This window comes from Notamacropus eugenii, chromosome 2, assembly GCF_028372415.1.
Source record: "Notamacropus eugenii isolate mMacEug1 chromosome 2, mMacEug1.pri_v2, whole genome shotgun sequence".
Classification (NCBI taxonomy): Eukaryota; Metazoa; Chordata; class Mammalia; order Diprotodontia; family Macropodidae; genus Notamacropus; species Notamacropus eugenii.
The window spans coordinates 356,779,153-356,802,701 of NC_092873.1; the positions used below are offsets into that span (position 1 = coordinate 356,779,153).

Below are 23,549 nucleotides of genomic sequence, written 5' to 3' on the forward strand. Positions count from 1 at the left end.
GAAATACACCCCAGGACTTTCACAGACTTCCCACCTTTGACAGATTTGTTAATTTCTCTTTACAGGCTTCTTACTTCCTCCAGTCAATTCCCAGTTCTGCTTGCTCTGGGAGTGACCTTACTTTACTTTCTCCTCCTCTCCTAACCTTTTTACCAAATCTAAATCTAATCGATCAACAATCAATTAGTGTTTCTGTGAAGTTCTCACAGAGAGCGTTCTCTGGTCATTGACTCCACTTTTAAAGCCTAAAGTTTTCTCCAACATGGAAAAATTTCGGTTTAGTCTCAGAACTCTCCAAAGAGAAGTAGGGCCATAGAGATCCATTATTGAAAAGCTTCCTGGAAGATGAGCCATGAGGTGAATTTTGTTATTGTAGTAGTAACTCAGGAAAACTTTCTAATAAAGAGGGATGAAAATATGCATAAGCAGAGGAAGTGTCTACTGGGCATGAAATCAGTTGGTCAGCGGTTTTTATTAAGTGCACTGTGCCAAACAAATAAACAAACCAAAAAGTCCCTATCTGTTAATAACTAGGGGAAATTATCTGTTAATAACAAGGAACATAGAAGAAATATACAGAATAAATTGGAGACAGTCAGCAAAGGGAAGGGTATCCAGAAGGAGCTTGAAGGAAGCCAGAGATGATTGGAGGCAGAAGAGTATCAGATGTAGGTAGCAAATGTGGGTAACAGTTTATAGAAATAATGAATGTCTTTTAGATTCTTGGGTGAAAAATTATGTACGTTGTTCCCCAGGTCATCTCAAACATGTCCTTTCCTGAGACTCCTCCTTCTACCTAGTTGCTAGCGCCTCTCCCACCAGGCATAACACACTTTTCTTGAGGGTCCAGACAGTTTCTTTTTTATCATTGTATCCTCAGCACTTAGCAAAATGTCCACAGTGTAGAGAAGGCACTTAGTAAATGGTTGTTGACTGGCTGATTCCCTATTACAAAAATCAGACATTCTTTCTGTTGTGGTAGAGTGGAACATGAGTTACCCTCTTGTTAGACACAAAGGGGAAGGTACCCCTGGGGTCAGCTAATCCAGCCCCTGTCATTTTGCAGATGAGGAAGCTGAGATGTAGGATGGTTAAGGGACTTGACCAAAGGCATACACATACATATAGTAAACTGAGTTCCTCTGACTCTAGAGCCAAGGTCCATTTTGACTGTACAACTCTGTCCCCTGTTACTGTTTTTAAGTCTCCTAATCCTGAACCAGATTATCCAAAAGACTTTAACAGCAAGAGAATTGCTAAACTGCAGCATGGAAGTACAATATCTGATGCCATTTAGTTATGAAGGACCAAGGCTCCACTGTCTTGCCTCTGAAATCTTTGCCCTACCTCTCCCTATTTCTCCTTTGGTTATGGTGCAGTGGGTAGGGTACCCAGTTATCTTCATCAGTTCAGAAAGTTAGGTTGGCACAATGGGTGGAGTGCTGGCATTGGAGTCAGGAAACCTGAGTTCAAATCAAACCTCAGACACTTAGTAGCTGTGTGACCTCTGGCAAATCATTACCCTCTATCCCCCTCAGGTTCCTTATCTGTAAAATGAGGATAAGAAGAGGACTTACCTCTCAAAGTGGTTGTGAGGCCCAAATGAAATAATGATTGTAAAAGTGCTTAGCTTTTACTAAGTGCTTCATATATAAAAAATATCATATAAATGTTAGCTCTTATTATTTCTATTAAATAATTCTTGATTAGTGCAGATATTAGCAAATTTTTAAAAAATGAATGATTTTAGTCCTCCACCTGTGAGTCAAACTTCCAGAAAGTAATCTCATAGGCACTTGGGAAATATAGTTCCTTGTTGCAGGAGGCAATTTAATGGGATTTGGGATTGGATTTAGATCTTGCTGCTGCATGGCTTTATTTGGTGGAAGTACTTGGCTCAACCTGAAAACACTTCACAATGACATATAATGTTACACTATACTGAGATTTCAGTGATATCTCTCCAAAGTCAAACATTTAACACCTCTGAGTTTTAGCTTCTGCATCTATGTAATGATGGGCTGCAGAGTTTTAAATCCTGTGGTCCTATTCCTTCTTCATTGTTAAGGGCTCAGATATCTGTACAAGGAGGACATAGGCTAGATAAACTTCCTGAATATAAGGAATGTGAGAGTGTAGGATGAACCAGAGTGAAACTGTGACATTGCCCCTGAAGATTTTAAAAAATAGGACAGTGGCCAGGATGTCTTGGATATATAAGTTGGTTTGGCTATCACCATGTCAAGAGGTCAGAAGATGGGTCAAACTCTTTTGATTTCAAGTGGATTTCACTGGACCACATACCTCAAGTGTGGCACAATTTCCTACAGTTCCTATTCTGTCTAGTCTTTCTGAACCTAAGGTTACCTTTACACCCAGAAAAAGTATTGAAGAAAAATCTTAGTGGAGAGAAGAGGCAGTTAGAATGCATTTAGAAATAACTGTGTTATGGGACATGCCTGGAGGTTGGCAACAAAGTCTCTCCCTTTTCTAACCCCTTTTACAAAGGGCAGGGGAGAGATGCAGGAGGGCTCATGCAGGCATGGTACTGGGAGGAAAAGATGCCATTTCCTAAAATGGTGTAGACCAAAGGTAAATGGTAGAAAGCTACCAAGCAGAGAAAGAAAAAAGAACACAACACTTACTTTTCCAAAAGAGTGTGTCAGAGACCCATGACAGAAAGCACCAAGCACGAAGTGCTGGGAAAAGAGTCAAGAAGGGAAGAAAAATAAGGGGGAGGAGAGCTGTGTGAATTCTTTGGGGAGGGCTATGATGACCTCTAAGGTCATTTCCAGCTCTACTTTCTATAACTCTTATGAAGGACCTTTTTCAACCACCAGTTCATGAAGTACATTCTGAAAACCCCTGAATTAGATGATCTTTTAAGGTTCTCTCTTACTTTATTATTAAAAAAAAAATCACAAATCATTAAATTTAATTAATAAAAAATATATACATCACAATTGACACAGAGCTTTATTGGAAACTAAGATCCAAAATGAAAAGAATCTGGAGGTGATAATAAGAGGGAAACTATTTAAATTTTTATTAGTTTGGCAAGGAGAATTAGAAAGTAGTCATGTTATGGAGAAAAACATGAGTTCTGATGTATGATACACTAATAACTCTGAATGTGACATGTACAACACTTTCATAAGTGGTTTAGGCCTGCCAGCATTTTCATGAGAAAAATATTTACAACTGGCAAGACTTTTTACATGCTTTATTCAGGTCTGAATCTCATTGACTTTCGAATCGATGACTCTTCCATTCACAGTTTCCTGCATTATGGCCTTGATCTTTGGAGCTGCAGAGACAGAAAGTAAAACAATCAGATAATACACGATGAGCGTGTTCCTTCCTCAGTGTTTCCACACCAAGAATGACTTTCTCTGAAGCTTGCATGCTTTGTAACTTCTGAGATAAGAGGGAGCAAAAATACTTAGTAAAGCTGGGTCCATGTAAACTTGTTGGTGGAGACAACCCCCAATCAAGACTTCTCTTCTCTTTCTTAGTTTCTAGGGTTCAAGTGTATTTTATTGTTTCTTATCATTGCTATCGTTTTATTTAGTTTTAGTTTTTAGCATTCATTTCTTAAAGATTTTGAGTTCTAAATTATCTCCACCTAAAACCACGTTCAATCTGATATAAGCTATACATTATACTTTAATATTAACTATATTTGCACACTAGTCATGTTGTAAAGAAGAATTATAATCAATGAGATGAACCATGAAAAAGAAGAAACAAACAAACCAAAAAAAGAGAGAAAACAGTATGTTCCAGTCTACATTCTGGGTAATTTTTCTGGATGTAGACAGCATTTTTCATCATGAGTCTTTTGGAGTTGTCTTAGATCCTCAGCAAATGTATTTTAAGAGAGAGAGGCACTGTGTGGATGACACCTTAGTTCTTGTGCTGTGAACTCACATTTGATTGTAATGGGGATGGGGAACAGCTACAATTAACTGGATACAGTCAAATCGAGATGCACACTTAGATTTAAGAAAAATTCTGCTAGAGCATCCTCAAATTTCAATTTGTAAGATTAATTCAAGTTAGCTTTTGGATTGGCACCAAACCCCCATCACTGGTTATGAGCAAACATCCCAAAGAACCTTTTCCTGTATGTGTTTGGGAAGGAATGGGATGGTTTTTCATAGCATGTATTCTCTGTGCTTATGGAGTCCCATGTTAAGCTCTGGGCACCATATTTTAAGGGAAAACTGAAACTCCTGGATGTATTCCTAGGATGGCAAAGATGAGGAGGCATCTAGAAACAATGCCATTTTAGGAACTTAAAAAGTCTTCAGAAAAAAGATTTAAGTATGGTAAGACAGAACATGAAAGCTGCTCCTCAATTCTGAAACATCAAATGAAGTGTCCATATTTTACAATTCTTTTCATTACGCATTTATTCAATATAAGCAATGGTCCGGATTTCTTAAAGTGTGATCTGCAGACCTCTCAGGGTCCTCAGATCCTTTCATAAGTGTGGATATATTATTACTTTTAAATGAATTAATACTTCAAAATATATTTTAGTTTCTAATACTGTAAGTATCAAAAGATATAACCCACATAAATAAGTCCCTTATCCTGAATAGACCTTGGCCTAAAAGGGCCAAAGTCTCCCAGTGCATCCTGGGTCATCTCCAGTCATCCTGATGAATATTTGGTCACTGGATTCAGATGACTCTGGAGGAGAAGTGAGGCTGGTGACCTGCGTAGCACTCCCTCAGTCAAAACAAAGGCAAGTGCAAGTCATGTCATCATTTCTCGGATGGCATGGTCTCCTTTGGCAACAAAGGACAAACACAACAACATTCAATATATTAGAAGATACTATCTTAGATGTTAGAGGATACACAAATAAAGATGATGTATACTTTGCTCTTAGGCAAAACACATGGAAACAAATAAATGTAATAGAAGAGAACATATTAAATGGCAGTAAAGAGGGATCTTGACAAAGTATTGGTAGATATTCAGTAAGTGAATGAATGAAGAGTCTGGACAAGGTAAAATTATTCTTTGTTATTTGGGATATAGACTCCATAGGCAGAAGGACTTTCTAGTGGAGCTGATGTAGGATGGAGTGGGTTACTTTTCAAAAGAGTGGGATACCCTGAAAATGCTCAACAGAGATTGAATGACTATTCATGAAGGGATGTCACAGAAGTGAGAGGGGATTAGTTCTTTGGGTGGGAGGTCGGACTATATGATCTCAAAGGTTCCTTCTAACTCTGAGTCAATGCTTCTGTGATCTCTGAGAATAGAATTACTGTTAGCAGATGATATGAGTAATTTTCTTTTCATTTATTAGGATTCTGAAAAGCAGAGTCCTAGTGTATGACAAGGATATTGGCAAAGGGATCCTAACTCATGAAATAAGGATATAGAAGGCAATCTGTTCCTTCTCCTCAGTTCCTTGACATCTTGCTATTAGTCAATAAAGCTAGGGCAGACTCTTGGTCATTCTTTATCAGACCTAGGAGCACATCCAAAGACATGAACTTATGACATGTGCACAATAGGACAGTTACTTAGAGAAATAGTTTGAAACAATAAAATTCTTTACCTTTCAACTCTGATTTGTAATCTTCTGTTTTTCTGTAAAAGATAAAAGGACTTAGAGGAAAACTACCCCATCATGAATAATAAAATTGACATCATTTCAGTTGAATTGGGAGAATAGTAGTATTTGCTATTGCATGTGTTATTATACTCATTTTATGGGTGGAGAAACTGAGACTCCAAAAATTCAAGAGACTTGCCCAAAGGCCAATAGTTAGAAAGTATCAGGGTATGCAGGTCTCTCTGATTCCAGAGTCACTGCCTTCACCACTAAGCGATGCTACCTCTCATGAGCTTCCATGCTTGGATATAGACTGCTGCCATTGGAGAGTCAGCATGATGCCTAGGATGTAGAGGCTCTACATTTTGTGCGTTCAAATCACAGCTATCAGAAGGTGCAAGGGTTTGGTTCAGTGAGATTTTCCCTGACCCCCTTCTTTATCCTGAAAGTAGACTGAGGAGTCATGGAATGTTGACTGTGGACATTTCTGATCAGGGTCTGGTGAGGTCAGAAATACAGTTTTGAAAAGAGAAAATGTTTAAAAATAATCAAAGTCTGAATTTGAAATGAAAAACCTGGAGTCATCAGGAAGCTAGGTTCTAAATCTTACTATGACCTTTTCCAGTTGTAAGGTCTTGGGCAAACAACTTTACATCATCAGATCTCAGTTTACTCATCTGTAAAATGGAGGTAATAATTCTTATACTACCTGCCTTACACAGAAGTTGTTAGGAATGCATTTTCTAAAACTTTCAAGTGCGACGTAAGCGTGAATTAATACTATAATCATCAGTAATCATAATTTCTGGGATCCTATCCCTGTGGAGTTCCAGGCGAGACTCCCTAAGGAATGAGTCACTGCTGTCTGGGTGGAAGTGCTCCATGGTTGGACTGTCCCCCTATGCCCCCACTTCTACTTCATCCTCCCAGCCACTGCCTCTCCCTGCTTCTGCCCAGGTGAATGATTTGCCTCTGAGATGTCTTCCAACCATACAGCTATGATGCTGACTCTAATTCCCTAATTAAGCCTCCACAGACAAAGGCTCAAATGAAATGCTTAACCACATACTGTTTTCACATGATTTAGATCCATAGTTTTAAAGCTGAAAGGGATTTCATTGACCATTTAGCTCATTTTAAAGAAGAAGAAACTGAGTCCCAGGGAATGTAAGTAATTCGCCCAAGGGATCAGGTAGAAGACAGCAAAGGCAGGATTTGAACACAGCTCTTCTAACTCCAGAGTCAGCGTTCTCTCCATTATACCATGTGGGTTCTTTGTCAATGCCTTTGACTTACCCTTTGTCCCCGCCCTCCATGAGGTGGCGGTAGGTGGCAATCTCGCTCTCCAGGTGGTTTTTGATGCCCAGCAGGATCTTGTATTCATTGCTCTGGCGCTCCAGGTCGTGGCGAAGTTGCATCAGCTCCTCCTCATAATGGGAGATGATCTGCTGCATGTCCTGAAGCTGGCAGGAGTAGCGGGACCTGGTGTCTGCCAACAAGCCCTCCAGCGCACATTTCTGAAATGGAAATGAATGCGCCAGGTGGTCACAGCTGTGCTTACATTACACAGAATCTTGGTCCTGGCATTCAGTGCTTCCTGTTTGTGGTACTCATTGGCCAGCGACCATGTACCATCTGCCCTCTGGGTTGATGGGTCACTTTTTCATGCATATATGGATGTGTGTGCCTTGTTCAGGGTCACAGTAAAGTATCTGTGTGCTCTAGGAGACATCAGACGAGAGTGACATGCTGGAGCCAACTCACACTGGCTAGCAAATGGCAATTGTTCAATTTTCATCCCTTGGAGATTAGTAAAGGCTATAAAGGTGGACTTTATATAGTATTTTACTGGCTATCTAGACTTTAGAAAATGATGGAGAAAATGTTAATGCATATTCAACTTAAACGTGCATGTTTTGGAGGCAACCGTTAAAACATTTACCTGCAGGCTCCCTCCTGCTCATACAGGGAGGCAACATTCCTCGCTGTCACTTATGCAGACTGGGTATCACTAACTTCCCAGTGACACAGCAAAGAGGACGAGCTGGGATTAACATTCTGTGTCTTTATAAAAGGGGACATGCCCTGTTGCGTTCTCTTTCATATTTTGCGTGATATGGCTGGCTCTCTACCTTGCCCACCCTTGGTCTCTCAGATCTGGGATCTCCAGCTTTGCCTCCAAGGTAAACTTGAGGGCAAAGACCATGACTTTATGTCTGTTAAAATTCTTTCTTTTCTTTATCCTCCATCTTTAATGTCATCTCTTCCAGGAAGTCTCTTCGGATCACCTCTTTAGATGGAAATCTCCCTCCTCAAATTTATTTCTTTTTTACTCATTTAAATATTGATGTCATTTGTTTTTTCTTCCACCAAAGTCATTTCCTTATATGTACCTCTCTCCTTTCAGCTGAACCCTTTTCCTAATGAGTCTTCTCAAATTTCTCATTACACTTTGCTTATCTCATTCTTCCTTGTATCACAGTTATTTGGTTTCCTATCTTTTCCCCTCTGGAGGTACAAATTTATGTTATTCAGTCTCAACAGGAACCACAGTAATCAAGGCAATTCTTTAACTCCTCTCTAATTGATTCTCTATCCTACTTAGTGCAACGGTTTTTTGGCAGTCTTTCTTTTCTCTACTCAAAACTCCCGCTATAACTCTTTCCCTTTCTCTCCCAAATCCATCCTCTCCATTGAAAGGCTTTGCTTCATGTTTTACTGACAAAATCAGAGTCATTTACCTCAATCTCTCTCATCTCATTTGCTCCTCCTCTCACATCTCCTTGATATCATCCCTCACCATTTCCTTCTTTTCCCAGTCTAAGACTGGAGCATTTTAGTTACTTAATAAATACTTAGTCATTTCTTGATAGATAGCTTGCAAACTCTTTGAGAGTAAGACACTGTTTAAATTCCCATCATCCATAGTAAGACCTTGCGCATCGTAGGTGCTTAATAGTGGTTGAACTATATTCCTTTTTACCATCACCCTTTATGTTCCCAGATATAGTGCTCTGTGAATAGAAGGAACTTAATAAATTTTTTATTGTTTTTATCATGAACAATAGACATCGATCAACTCCATGTTCAATATCCTAATGGAAGAGAGTTAACTTGGAAACAGTTATGTCCAAACACTTCCTTGTGCTGAAACATCATTCGCAATTCCCACTATTCTTTTGTGTGAGTGTATATGTTTGTATGAGTGTGTATATATCCCTACTAAGTTACTAGCACAGTGCATCAATTATTTAATTTTAGCTGAAGTATGCTTCACAAACAGTAATTATCACTCCCATGAGCCTGAGGCTAGTTCAGACCTGAAGTGTAGCACCCAGCTTTTATTGTTATCTAGTTGCATCCAACTCTTCTTGACATTCTATAAAGTTTTCTTGGCAAAAATACTGGAGTAGTTTCCCATTTCCTTCTCCAACTCATTTGATAGATGAGGAAACTAAGACAAACAGGGTTAAGTGAGTTATCCAGGGTCACACATCCAGCAAGTGTCTGAGACCATGTTTGAATTCAGGAAGATGTCTTCCTGATTCTAGGCTCAGTGGTTTATCCACTATGCCACCTAACTGTCCCAGCTTCTAGCTTAGGTGTTAGAATGCTGTTCATTCCTGTCCTCTGGACAATTCTAGAAGAATAAAAGTGCCTTGCAGGCAAGGACTGCTTTGTGTTTGCCTCTCTGTCCCCAGTGCCTTATAAGTGGTAGGAATTTACTAAATGTTGAGTCGAATGGAACTGGATTGCATTGGTTGTTTCAGTTCACAACACACCCATATCTTCCATATTGTTAACCTGGAGAAGCTGGTGCTCAACTATGCTGAAGGATAATCAGAAGCCATAGGGGAGAGCTGAGAGAGGGCTTTCCATAGGAAATAGCCTCATTGTTTTCCTGAGCAGAGACTCACTTTATTCTTCTCGGTTTGAAGGTCAATGTCTAGGGCCTGAAAGGTACGTCTCAGTTCATGGATATTGTCCTTGCTGCTCTGCACAAAGGAGGTTCTTTTTTCCAGCTCTTGGGACACTGATTCTGACTGTAGGGGCAAAAGAAAAGGACAGAGTATATTAGCATCAGCAAATGACCCAGGGAAACAGCTTCCCCTCAGCATCTTGGACTTTTTTTTTTTTACCTGCTCTTTGTACCATGTGTCCAAGTCTCGATGTTTCTTCTTAATTATCAGTTCATATTCTTGCCTCATGTCCTCTAGGATCTTAATCAGATCTTCTCCTGGGGTTGAGTTTACCCTCACATTAACCTTGATGTCATCTGTCATGTGCTGTTTGCTTATTTCCTGTGTATTTTGGAAGTGGAGAGAAGGATGCATAATTACAATCAGGTTCCTGGGCCTTTTCACTTCTCTTTTGTAATAGAACCATAACTAGGGTGGAGTAACTGAGGCTTTTCCAGGGTGTGACATTTAGAAAGTAGAAAAATTTAACAGAGTACTCTTTCAACCACTTAGATCCCATGATAGTAAGTAATCAAATGAGATAAAGCATATTAGGTGGTTTGTAAACTTTGTAGTCTATATAAAAACTAGGTAGAAATACTAATACCTCCTCTAATTTAACTGTGAATGTCTTCATTATTTCTTGTATACATTTTTCATTGGGAATTAAAAAAGTTATTTCAAAGGCAGGCTTTGTAATGTTTGTCCACCCAGGTCATCTAGCCCAACTCAAGTGTTTTACAAATAAGGAAACCGTGGCCCAAGGTGGTTAAACATTTGTGCTACTTGCCCAGAGGTGTCAACATTGCGAGTTACTGCTCTCCTTAAGTGCTTTGCTTTAAGGTGGAGCAAGCCATGGTGGTCTTTAGGGGTTATTCTCAGTCTGACCGGGATTAGACTCTCAGATATTACTTGCCTATCATGTGCAAAAATAAACAAAAAACCTCAAAATAAATAAACCCTTCGTGCCTTCTTCCTTATTATTTTATATAACAAATGACATTAGGCTGTCAGTCAAAAGACCTGTGTGGCAACCACTTTAATTCTAATTGCAAAGTGCTCCAGGAAGAATTCTACTCCTCAAGTTCTTCTTTATAACCGGGAGTCTCATTTATACCTAACAAATTGCATTTACTTGTGCAGTGATTATGAAACTGAGAAACTGAACGTTTTTAGGTTACCAGCTAAGGGATTTGGGAATTGGTTCAATAACCTAGAGCAGAAAGGTGTGACAGCTTTTAAAATCCTCACTGTAAATGCTGATTGATAGAAGGTAACCAACACCCACTAGCTCCTCCTGCAGCCAAAGGAAGGGTTTATTTAACAGCCATTGTCTCTGAACAGATTTGTCAGAGTCAGTATGCTCCAGGTTTGTTGAATTCCATTGAGAGAAAACTTCTTTGTCATGTCCTTGGGCACCATGAATTAATTCAGGTGAATAAGGATACTTTTCTTTGGATAATTTTTCCCCCTTAAGTCTATTTGGTGCTATTGGGAATGAACATTCATGGCCCATCCAATAACTTAATAGATTATGAGCAGTGGTGGATTAATTTAAAAATATTATCCACTAGTATATTTACATAATGGTTTAATTAGGGAAGTTCAGCATTCATTAGATGTTTGTTCTCACAATAGTATATTTCTAAGACAAACTGTCTCCTAATCTTCACCAGTCAGAAATTCCTATTGTTAATGCTGTATTTTCATCAGTGGTCTGGAAACTTGTAGGTATGGGAATTCTCTCGATCAACATAGATCGTAACCCATCCATAACTTACACAATAATGATCGTAATTATGATAGATAGAGTAGTGGCTATTGGTAGAGAGAGAGAGCCAGCCTTAGACTCAGGGAGACCTGGGTTCAGATCCTGCTTCTAATACATCCTGACTATATGACTGACCCTGGGTTAATCAATTTTATAGCAGGCAACTCCATAAGATTTTAAATAGCAGAGTAGGTACCTATCTGGATTAGTTGGAATTTCCTTAACAAGAAATCAAAATATATACATATCTCTCTATCTATCTGTCTATCTATCTATCTATCATCTATCTATCTATCTATCTATCTATCTATCTATCTATCTATCTATCTATCTATATGGTTTTAAGGTTTGCAAAGCACTTTAAATATATTGTCTCATTTGATCCTTACAATTAACCTATGAGGCAGGTGCTATTCTCCATCCCACTTTACAGATGAGAAAACTGAGGTTCAGTTTTGCGTCTTATAGAGATGCCATTTATACATCTTATAGAGAACCCAGGTCTTCCTGGCTCTGAGCCCAGCTCTCCATCCAACTGGCCACATTACCTAGGATAAAGATGCTTTATGGGGTTCTTAAAGTGAAGAGTTTTGGACAAACATATTTCCTCCTACAATCCAGGAAAGATTTTTTCACATCCTTTAGTTTAATGTATTATTAAGAGGCTTGATTGGCATTCTGTTATTGGCACTTCCTTCTTCTTAGCCATGAATTTGACCCAAGACTCGAGGGTTTTTAAAGAATTTCTGGATGAAGAGAGCTTGAGACCACTGGTTTCCTCCACCTACCTCTTCATGGTGTTTCTTCATGAGAATCAACTCCTTCCTCATGCCTTCCACTTCTAGCTCCAGGTCCGTGATGAAAATTGTCATGTCATCCAAGATCTTCCGAAGTGCCTCCACTTCCGTTTCCAGGTCTTTCTTGAAGGACAGTTCATTTTCATACCTTTGGGTTAAAATGAAGGGGAATAGACCTTTATTGATTCAAGGCTAGAGAATCTGTCAAAACTCATCCTGGGACATATATGACTTTTTTTCTTTTAAATGAATCATTTTTGAATAGGGAAGTCAGTAGAACAGGCCTGTACAGCATCATGGGCTGCTTATAATCGCCTACCCCTGTCTTTCCCCCTTCTCCCCTCCTTCCCATCCTTGTGGCCAGCCAAAGGATTTTGGGAGGCCAGGAAAAATGCAAATCCCTCAGCAAACCTGACTATGTGAAGTTCCCTTGGGGCAGGCCTGCACAACAGAGGGCCATTTAACTCACCAAAGGCTTTCAGGCTGCCCCCCAAAAATGTACAGAATGTAAAACAAGCTTGCACAACATCTGACCTGTGGGTCACAAGTGGCTCACAAGTTGTTCAGCCCGGCAGCAGAACCAGGAAAACAATATACACTAAAGTGATATCAATGGGAAGAAATAGAATAAAACCAGATTGGACTCTGAAAGTATAATGAATCAGTTTGGCCCTAGAGAAGGGTTTAGAAAATATATTGCCTCTATATTGGCAGACATGGTTGTTAGGTTTTGTTGAAACATTTGTTTCTTTCCTTTTTAATCTTAGTTATAAGGGATAGTTAATTGAGTAAGGAAGGAAAGAGATAAATCCAGAAATAAAGGTGATATAAAAACAAGGGAAAGACAAAGAAAAGAACCTAAGCATTTATATAGTGCTTACAATGTGCCAAGCACTGTATTAAATATATTTTGCAAATATTATCTCATTTGATCTTCATAAAAAGCCTGCAAGGTAGGAGCTATTATTATTCCCATTTTACCATTGAAGAAACTTAGGCAAACAGAAGATGAGATTCATTGATTCAATCACTGTAAATCTGACCAAGGAAACCATTTCAGTAGATTTGCCATGGACTAGAATCATAGCTGATAGGAACCAAATTCAGAGGCCATCAACCTAATTTCTTTATGGCCAGAGAGAGTACAAGATCATAGATTCAATAGACTGTAGAGATTACTTAGTCCAATGGCCCTCATTTTATGGGAACCTAGTAGTGCAGTGGGTAGAGCTCCAGGCCTGGAGTCAGGAAGATCTCAGTTCAAATCTGGCCTCTGATGCTTACTTGCTCTGTGACTCTGAGTAAGTTACTTGATGGTTTGTCTCTGTTTCCTCATCTGTGAAATGAGGATAATAATACTATCTGCCTCCTAGAGTTGTTGTGGTGATCCAAGGAGATAAGAAATGTAAATTGCATGGTACATAGTAGGCACTATGCAAATTTTATTTACTATTATTTATACATAGGTCTATTGAAGTAATATAGGTAGCACTGAGCACTCCCAAGACTCAAACCTAAGTCCAACACTATTTTCACAACCCCAAGCTGTTTTCTTAGGCTAACATGGACTAGATGATATTTTCCTGGAATTATCCTTTGAAAAAATGGAAAATGGTGACAAGAAGGAACTTACTTGAGGCTGAAGTCATCCATTGCCATCCTGGCATTGTCAATATGGAGGAGAATCTTAGCATTTGCCAGTTTTCCCTCCATAATCTGTAAAACACACGGGAGTCAGTCCAATTGATTGTCAGTTGTCCAAGGGCCCTATCAGTAGGGAGAGGAACTTCCTCAGCTGAGGGGCTCTGTTGTTTTCTCTCTGAGTGGATCTTTCTTTTGGGGCAATTGAGTAAGACATCACGGAGCGTAAACTTAGAGCTGAAAGAGACCTCAGAGATCAACTATTCCACCCACCTCATGTTGCAATAAGAGACATCAAGAAAATTATCCAATATAGTAAGTATCACTATAGTAAGTAAGAATTGGAATCCAGGTCACAGGATCATCAATATAAATCTAGAAAAGATCTCAGAGTCCAATTCATCCAACCTACTTATTTTTAGAGATAAAGAAATTGAAGTACAGGGATTTTAAGTGACTGGTCTAAGATCATACAGTTGACCTTACAAGCATTAGTGGTGGGCTTTGCAACCAGGTCCTCTAACTCCAGAGTCTATACTCATTCTACTGTCTCATGTTAATCAACAAATTGAAGGCCTACTATGTGCAAGGCATAAGAGGCACAAGAATAACTTGATAATAACATGAAGTTCAGGGACTGAAGAATGGTCAGTTTTGCATCTGTGTGTGTGTGTGTGTGTGTGTGTTCAGCAGACAAGGTCCATAGGGATGCAGCAAGAAAGTTTTGTTTTATCTCTTACCAAATGACATGGCGCCCTGGTGTAGACAGGGAATTGACCTTATTATAGTAAGAAGACCTGAATTCAAAGCCCATCACTAATGCTTATAAGGTCACCTGAATGACCTGAGATCAGTCACTTAAGATCCCTGGACCTCAGTTTCCTTATCTCTAAAATAAGTAGGTTGGATTAGATAGCCTCTGAGGTTATCTGTAGCCTCTAACAGAATAAGGCTCCAAGGTCTGGTCTTTATGGGCCCTTTCAGTTTCTATTAATCAATCTTACTATGGGAGAGTTATTAAACCTGGTGGTTATTGCATTTTAAGCAAAAGTAACCACTTACTAATAAATAATAATAGCTAGCATTTATATAGCCCCTACTATGTGTCAGGTGCTATGCTAACTAAGCACTTTACAAATATTATCTCATTTGATCCTCACAACAATCCTATAAGGTGGATGCTATTATTATCTCTATTTTATAGTTGAGGAAACTGAGGCAAACAGGATGAAGTGACTTGCTCTGGGTCATACAACTAGTGAGTGTCTGGGGCCAGATTTGAACTCAGGTTTTTCTGATTCCAGGGCAAGCTCATTATTCCCTGCACCACCTTGCTGCCTCTGATTAATTTTATATTTATGTATACTAATTATATATGTACGTGTGTATATATGTACATACATATATGTCATATATGTATGTACATATTTATATAAACATATTATATATCATAATGCAATATATTATACTATATTATATATTATAATTTTATATATATATGTATATATATATATAAAAGCAGCCAACACATGATAATTTTTTTTATTCTCTAGTGGTTGCAGTTGCTCACACATAAACACACACACACACAATGCACACATACATTCAGTAGCATTGCTTGGGCATTCACCTCCAGTTAGATGCTTCTTTCTGAATCTATAGAAGTAATCAGTGATGATGAGAATGATAAATCACTGCTAATGCTTTACCAAGGACAGCTAGGAAGTGCAGCTGATACAGCACCAGGCCTGGAGTCAGAAGACTCATCTTCCTGAGTTCAAATCTGACCTCAGACATCTACTAGCTGGGTGACCCTGGGCAAGTCACTTAAGCCTATTTGCCTCAGTTTCCTCATTTATAAAATAATCTGGAGAAGTATCCAGTATCTCTGCCAAGAAAACTCCAAGTGGGGTCTCAAAGAAATGGCCTCTGATGCTTTCTAGCTGTATGACCCTAAGCAAATCTCTTAATCCTGTTTGCTTCAGTTTCCTCATCTATAAGAAAATAGCAAAGCACTCTAGATTCTCTGCCAAGAAAACCCAAAAGAGGGTCATGGAGAATCTGAAATGACTGAACAATAGCAATTGCTTTACTTCCTATATGACCTTAGACCAGTCACGTTAGTTCTCTGGGTCTCAATTTCCTTCGTTAATTTCCATATCCTTTAAGGTTTGCAAAGACTTTTACAGACAATAGCTCATTCTCATTTCACAACCACACTGGTGTGGGCAGTGCATCAACAACAGGGCCACTGTTGACCCTGAATCAAGCTGCACACCCAGGGCAAGCATGTGGGAATATGTGGATAGACCTCAGGGTGAGGTCTTGAACATCTGAAATAAAGTTCCATGTAGTGTCTCTCAGGGGAGACCAAAGGGAACTAATTTTCCCCTGGCAGGAGAAAGGCTACAAAGGAGAGACACTGTGAAGCTCTGATATATTTGGGGAGGTAGTGAGAAACAGACTTCAAATTGTTATTGTTTCTACCTTCTGAGGCAGCAAAAACATTTTCTACACCCTCCATATTTTAGTTTCCTAGGGCAAAACCCTGATCATGCTAGCTAGGGTTCTAGGGGCTGGTAATTCCTGGTATCCTCCTTTTACAGAGGAGGAAACTGAAGCTTTGAGGGGAAAGCATAAGGTAGCACAGCACAGTGAAAAGACAAATCACCTTGCAGTCAGTGGACTAGGATTTGAATCCTGGCTCTGGGAGTACTACCTATATGATCTAGGTCAAATCACTGAATCTCTCCATGAGTCTTGGTTTCCTTTACCTGTAAAATCAGGGTGTTGGACTAGATCAGGGGTGGTGAATCTGCGGAGTCAAGGCCACTTGTGACTCTCTAGGTCCTCAAGTGTGGCCCTTTGATGAGTCCAAGTTTTACAGAACAAATCCTTTTATTAAGGAGATTTGTTCTGTGAAGTTTGAATTCAGTCAAAGGGCTACACTTGAGGACTTAGAGGGTCACATGGGATCTCCAGGCTGTGGATTGCCCCCACCCCTGGACTAGATGAACCCTAAGGTCCCTTCCAACCCCAAAATGATGATTCTATCCCCTGTTGTTGGTCTCACAACTAGTACATGTCACTGGGTTTGACATCAAGGATCAAATACAGAACACTTTTTCATTCTAAGTCCGTCATGACCTAGCCCTTTGCTACATTTCCAGCCTTCCCACACCTTATGCTCCCTGAGACACATTCTTCTAGCCAATGACGCTGGCCTCCTGGCTGTTCCAGGAACAAGACACTCCAGTCTCTTGGGCATTTTCTCCAGCTGTCTTGCATGCCTGGAACATTCGCCCTCCTTCCCTCCATCTACTGACCTCTGGCTTCCTTTAAGTACAAACTAAAACCCCACCATCTAAAGGAAGCCTTCCCCATCCCTCCGTAATTCTAGTGCCTCCTCTCTGTTATTTCCTATTTATCCTGCATATAGCTCGCTTTGCATGTATTTTTTTGTATGTAATCTCTCCCATTAGACTGTGATCTCCTTTAGGGAAGACACTACCTTTTGTCTTTTTTTGTATCCCCAGATAGCACAATGCCTGGCACATAGTAGGCAATTAAAAATGTTTGTTTTGGCAGCTAGGTGATACAGTGGATAGATCACCAGCCCTGGAGTTAAGAGGACCTGAGCTCAACTCAGGTCTTAGGCACTTGCTAGTGAACTGGGCAAGTCACTTAATCCCATCGTCTAAGTAAATAAACAAAATATTAATCGATTGGTTGATTGAAATACATTGCTTTATTTGCTGAGCCAAGTGTAATTTTCCACATCCATATATGTAACCTAATATCAACGCAAACCTTTTCCTCCCAACTGTTTTGTTCTTCCTTCATTTTGGAAGAGGACCATGACATCCCACAACTAATTAATCAATCAATCAACAAGTACTTATTAAATGATGAGGAGATATAAATAAGACGATCTGTGAGAACAGCTTTAAATATTTACTTTTATGGCATTTTGAAGCAGCTTAGATTGGTAAATAGTTTATAACAGCTAGGTGGTAAAGTGGATAGAGTGCTGGGCCTGGGGTCAGGAAGACTCATCTTCCTGAGTTCAAATCTGGCTTCAGATACTTATTAGTTGTGTGATCCTCGGCAAGTCACTTAACCCTGTTGGCCTCAATATCCTTATCTTTAAAATGAGTTCTAGAGTTACAAGACTCATCATCCTGAGTTCAAATCTGGCCTCAGATGCTTACTAGCTATGTGACCCTGGCAAGTCACTTAATCTTGCTTGCCTCAGTTTCCTCTTTTGTAAAATGAACTGGAGAAGGAAATGGCAAATCACTCAAGTATCTTTGCCATGACCCCAAGTGGGGTCATGAAGTGTCAGAAATGACAGAAAATGACTGAAGAACAACAATTCCCTGCATGCCATTGTGACTGTTGACCTGGGTCAGTATACATCTGGCTGAAGACACCTGAACTACAGTAATAGCATACTAATTTATTTCCCTGTCTCCTATTTCTCCTCTTCTTGATACATTTTCTACATAGCTGCCAAATTGATATTCCTGGAACACAGGTCTGGCCACGAGGCAGTTAGATGGCACAGTGGATAGAGCACTAGGCTAGAAGCAGGAACATCAGAGTTCAAATCCAGCTTTTGACATTTACTAGTTGTGTGGTCAGGGGCAAGTCATGTGGAGACTGTTTTTTCATCTGTGGAATGGTGATAATAATAGCGCCAACCTCTCAGGATTGTTGTGAGGAAAAAATGACCCACTATTTGCAATGTGCTTCGCAGACCTTTGTTGTTGAGTCCTTTCAGTTGTGTCCAGTTCTGTGTAACCCTATTTCTGAGTTTTCTTTGGCAAAGATGCTGGAGTGATTTGTCATTTCCAGCTCATTTTACTAATGAGGAACAAGTGGGGTGACTTGCCCAGGGCCACGCAACTGGCTGAGGCTGGATTTGAATTCAGACCTTCCTGACTCCAGGGTCAGAGCTCTATCCACTGAACCACCTAGCTGCCCAAGGTTACAGAGCTGGTAAACGTCAGAAGGAGGATTTATCCCAGGAAGAGGTAATTTAATATAATCCCTCCATTTCAAGATGAGGAAACTGAGGCCTAGAGAAGTTAAAGTAACTTTTTCTGGTAAAACGTAGATTAGCTGTCTAGCATTTTCCATCAAAACCCAACATCTCTAACTAATAATGTCTTTTCCCCCTCATGCTGAACACTGCATTTCATCTTGTACAACTATGTCTTATTATTTATCTGAGATAATTTTTAGGATTTAACATAGGTATTTTTTACTTCTTATTATAAAAGTAGAAAATAAACATTTATTGAACATCTATTATGTACCAATACTATGCTAAGTATATTACAAATATCTTCTTATTTGATCCTAATAACAACTCTGGCAGGTAAGTGCCTTATTTATCTCCATTTTATAGGTGAAGAAACTGAGGCAGGCAGAAGTTAAAGGGCTTGCCCTGAGGCATATAGCTAATAAATGTGTAAGGCTAGATTTGAACTCAGATCTTCCTGACTCTAGGCCTGGCACTCTTCCATTTTACCACCTGGTCGCCCCTACATACATACTGTATGTCCTTATAAATACTTGCTGATTGATTGACTGAGAATGAAATCACTGTGATCCTGACAGAACTTTCTAACTATATGATGAAAGGAAAGGAAAACACATTTATTAAGTACTTACTATTTGCCAGATGCTGCACTAGGAACTTTTCATATATAATCTCATTTAATCCACTATAGTAATAGGGTAGTGGGTGCTATAATAACCCCCATTTACAGATGGAGAAACTGAGGCTGAGATAGGCTAAGTGAAAATTTGTCCAGGATCACACAGCTAATAAATAGGTAGGATTTGAATTCAGGGCTTCTTTGGAATTTTGTAAGCCACTGTCCATTTTCTTCATCGTTCTATTGGCCCAGTTCCATTTTCAACGAGCCCTCTCAGTCTTTTTTTGTTTGTCTGCATTCCTGCAACCTCTGCCAGTAATAGATAAATAAGACCTCTTTATAATAGTACCATATATTAAAGTGCCTTCCCTCCTTTCATCTCATTGGCTCCTCACAACATCTCTGTGAGACTGTCAGTGCTCAACGGTGCTACTCATTTCACATGGGGGACAACTCAGGCCGAAGAAGTGTTTTGCTCATGATCACAGGTTTAGTAAGTGAGAGAAGGAAGCCCTGGATCTACTGTAATGCTTTTCTTCTACCACTTGCAATTGAGATCTCCCAATTATATTGATTTGATAATGATCCGATTAGCATCAATTTCCGATTTCTTTCCTCAAAAGCCATGTCCTTAATGCATGGAATCATAACCATAGTTCTAGAAGGGACCTTAGAAGTCAAAAACCTTCCCATTTTACAGATTAGGAAACTAAGGTCTAGAGAGGTGAAGTGAGTTGCCCGAGGTCAAGCAGGTTGCAAGCATTTAGATCAGAGTTTGGAATTGCCAATATCCCACTTTCTCCAAGTTTCCCTCTTCTCAAACCAAAACACCATCATTAACCATAAACATAGTGAAGGTTTGTTGACTCACCTTGTTTTTTTCCTAACACCAACCATGCACTCTATAGTTAAGATAATTACAGAGTCAGTTATTAGGTGGATTATTCAGTAATTAGGGTTCATTATGAGGACAGATTTATATTATCATAATATGCAACTTGGGAATATGGGGTGTTATAACACCAATACAAAATAGACTCTCTAAAGCCTGTGATCCTTCTTCTAGTTTGGTTAAACCATGGTGGGTACAGTGATGAGAGTGCTCAATTCAGAGCCACAGGGTCTGGGTTCAAATTCAGCCTTGCTACATTCTATCTTGTGTGACCTTGGGCAGTTCTCATTGAAACTGTCTGAGTCTCAGTGAACTCATCTGCAAAAATGCAGAGGCCAGACTAGATGAAAACTAAGGTCCTTTTCTGTCTCTGAGCCCATGACCTATTGAGGATATTTTATGTTTGTTAAAATTACAAAGTAAAACAATAAACCAACAACTTATTAAATATTTCTATTCTTTTCCCAATACTGTGCTTGTCTTTAAGTTACGATCAACTGGAAAAAAAACTCAGGAAAGTACATGACTAAACTTTTCAGTTCTGGGATAGGAATTTGTCAATAGTTCACTTCATGATATACCCTGGAACTATCTTGTTCTCAGAAAAATAATAATAACATTTCTATTGTATTCTATTAAGTAGTCTTAAGGTAGTTCTAAATTATTAAAGCTTAAAACTATACCACAATTTCTAGGATAACCTGTATCATCTTATTTGAACTTCCCAAGAACATTGGGAAGTCTTATTATTTCCATTTTGCAAATGAGGAAACTGAGGCACATAGCAATTAGGTGCCTTAATCTGAACTGGTGTCTTCCTGATTTCAAGTCTAGCAATCTAACCATTGTGTTGGGCCAAGCCTCCCTTCAAACAATTATCCAAAATGGGATATCAAGGGATGTCCCTGGTGATATTCTTCAAAGGAGTGATGGTTTTTCTGTATAGTCCCAAAGATGACACAGCCTAGCCTGACTTGGAAAGAAGGTGGAACCATATTAGGGAAAGAGGTCTTGAGTGGGACAATTTCTCTTATTCTTTTGCAGTAACATTTTGAGGAAGGGTTGGAGGTACCCTCTTGGTCCTGGGAGAGGCAATGTGGTACATTTGGATCTAGCATCAGAAGACTTGGTTTTAAATCCTGGCTCTGCTTTTACCTATATGACCTTGAGAACCTCTTGAGGTTGTATTTTTTGACTTTTTTTTAGTATCCCCTGTGTTTAGCACAGTGCCTGCTGGCTCATAGTAGGTGCTTAACAAATGGTAGTTCACTGACTGACTGACTGACTGAGTCTCTGTAGTCCTTGGTTACCTTCTTTGTAAGTTGAGAGGGTTTCACTGGAAGATGTACAAAGTCTATTTTCACCATGTTACGACACCCTTGCCTAGAGTCAGGAATAGTTTGCTTATTATGTATGATTTTTATAGATTGAACCTCCCTTATTTGTCAGAGAAGTTATTTAAAAAGATTAGTTTATACAAAAAGTGATGGGTCAACCCAAAACCTTATGTCCAATTAGATTCTTAGCACCTGCAAGTCTTGGGGTAGTTCATTTAACCTCACTGGATCTCAGTCCTCTCATTTGTACAATGACAGGAGTTGGGGGTAAATGATCAGTAAGGTCTCTTCTAATTCTAGATCGATGATCTTAAGAAAATACTTGGGGTCAGCTAAGTGGTGCAGTGGATCCAGTGCCAGTCCTGGAGTCAGTTGGATCTGAGTTCAAATATGACTTTAAACACTTACTAGATGTGTGACTGTGGGTAAGTCACTTAACCCCAATTGCTTTCAAAAGAGAGAAAGAGAGGCAGAAAGGAAGAAGATACTTGGAAACATTTACAGTGGACTGATTTAGGGCTTTTATTTTCCTAGGATCATATATCTAAAGCTCAAAGGGCCATCTAATCCAACCCCTTCATTTCACTTAGGAGGAAACAGACACATTCAGAGAAGTTGAATGACTTGCCCAAGGACACACAAATGGTAGCCAAGCTGAGGTTTAAACCCATGTACTTTCTCCGTTTCCTGATTTGTATTGGTTTGACATTCCAATAATTATCCAGGATAATTGCCTGCCAGAAAAGAGGGAACTACAGTGCAGTCAACTTAGTGCAGGCACCACTTACCTGTTCTTGCAGGTGGCTGATATTTTCCTCATAATGAGAGTAATCCTGTTTCTTGTCCAGGTCCCTCTTCTTATGCCACTCCAAAATTTGACTTTCAAGTTTTGTATTGGCTGCCTCCAGAGAGCGAACCTTCTCTAGGTAAGAGGCCAGGCGGTCATTCAGATTTTGCATCATCTGCTTCCCATTCCCACGAATAAGGATGCTGCCTCCTTGGTTTCTACCAAAACCAGCTCCATAGCCCCTAGCTTCAGGGGATGAGCAGAATGATGTAGTGGAGGAGATGGAGACCCGTACACCTCCTGCACCTCCATGGACACTGGGTGCCCTAGGGAAGATCCTAGGCTTGGCCCAGCCATGGCCTGAGCCCTTGAAGGCACACGAAGGAGACTGGAAGGGATTTTGGCTGGAGCTCATGCTCCCATCCGTCAGGAATGCAGCACTGGGCTCTTCCTTCCCACTGGCACCTGCTTAACTGAACTGCCTCTAGCTGCCTGGGCCCTCATTCTTTTATGCCCTTCCTTCTCTGTGGGAGTTCCCTTCCCTCCCCGGGCCACGGGAGAAATAAGATCTTGTCTTGTGCAATCTGTGTTTCCTCTTGGTCAATTCTGGAGCCTTTAAGGGTTGTTGTCATTGCCATTTGAAACAACAACATACATTTTTTTTTTTCCTGTCCTTCTTTCTGGACCATGAGGTGTGGCCCAAGGTCCTAGGTGTATATTAGATTCAAGTAGGTTGTTAATCTTTGAGTAGAAGCTTTATATGTTTCCCTTTGAGATCAAAAGAATCTGACAAAAGAACAGATTAAAATCCAGAAAAGTTGACCGGGTGTGGTGCTGGGAGTTTCCTTGTAAAAGTCACAGAATTAAAACAAAAACAAAAACAAAAACAATCCACCTACATTTTAAAACAGGGAACAACACATTTCTAAACCATTAAGCTCAACCAGTTCAGAACCGGCTCTAAGACTTTTAAGGATATCCTTTTATGTCAAGGAAATGGTAACACTGGTCAACCATTCACAGTCCTGAACCTTGTTGGCATGAAGTAAAGAACATTAATGAAAGTCATTTCAAAGGGACAGCTTTTAACATGCAAACCCTAAATTAGAATTAATTAATTA

General features: G+C 39.6%; 1 protein-coding gene across 2 annotated transcripts; it reads right to left on the bottom strand.

Moving 5' to 3' along the window:
• Positions 1–2,957: 2,957 nt before the first annotated feature.
• Positions 2,958–22,916, bottom strand: KRT23 (keratin 23). 2 transcript variants are annotated; one of them, XM_072646386.1, is made up of 8 exons: positions 22,430–22,916; positions 13,739–13,821; positions 12,097–12,253; positions 9,718–9,879; positions 9,496–9,621; positions 6,875–7,095; positions 5,582–5,613; positions 2,958–3,307 (listed from the first exon to the last, which is right to left on the bottom strand). In XM_072646386.1, the coding sequence occupies exons 1-8, from the start codon at positions 22,841–22,843 to the stop codon at positions 3,228–3,230; spliced, it is 1,275 nt and encodes a 424-aa protein (XP_072502487.1). In that variant the 5' UTR covers positions 22,844–22,916; the 3' UTR covers positions 2,958–3,227. The 2 variants fall into 2 exon arrangements, with proteins under 2 accessions (XP_072502487.1, XP_072502488.1); XM_072646387.1 differs by lacking the exon at positions 5,582–5,613 and having other exon boundaries at positions 3,209–3,307.
• Positions 22,917–23,549: the final 633 nt, after the last annotated feature.

What these genes read in the sequence shown, in the direction of transcription:
- KRT23 (XM_072646386.1), bottom strand. Translation starts at nt 22,843, where the DNA reads ATGAGCTCCAGCCAAAATCCCTTCCAGTCTCCTTCGTGTGCCTTCAAG. An exon ending in ATGGATGACTTCAGCCTCAA is followed by an intron (nt 12,254 to 13,738) that starts GTAAGTTCCTTC and finishes TTTAACCCAAAG; the next exon opens with GTATGAAAATGAACTGTCCT. An exon ending in TGAAGAAACACCATGAAGAG is followed by an intron (nt 9,880 to 12,096) that starts GTAGGTGGAGGA and finishes CAAAATACACAG; the next exon opens with GAAATAAGCAAACAGCACAT.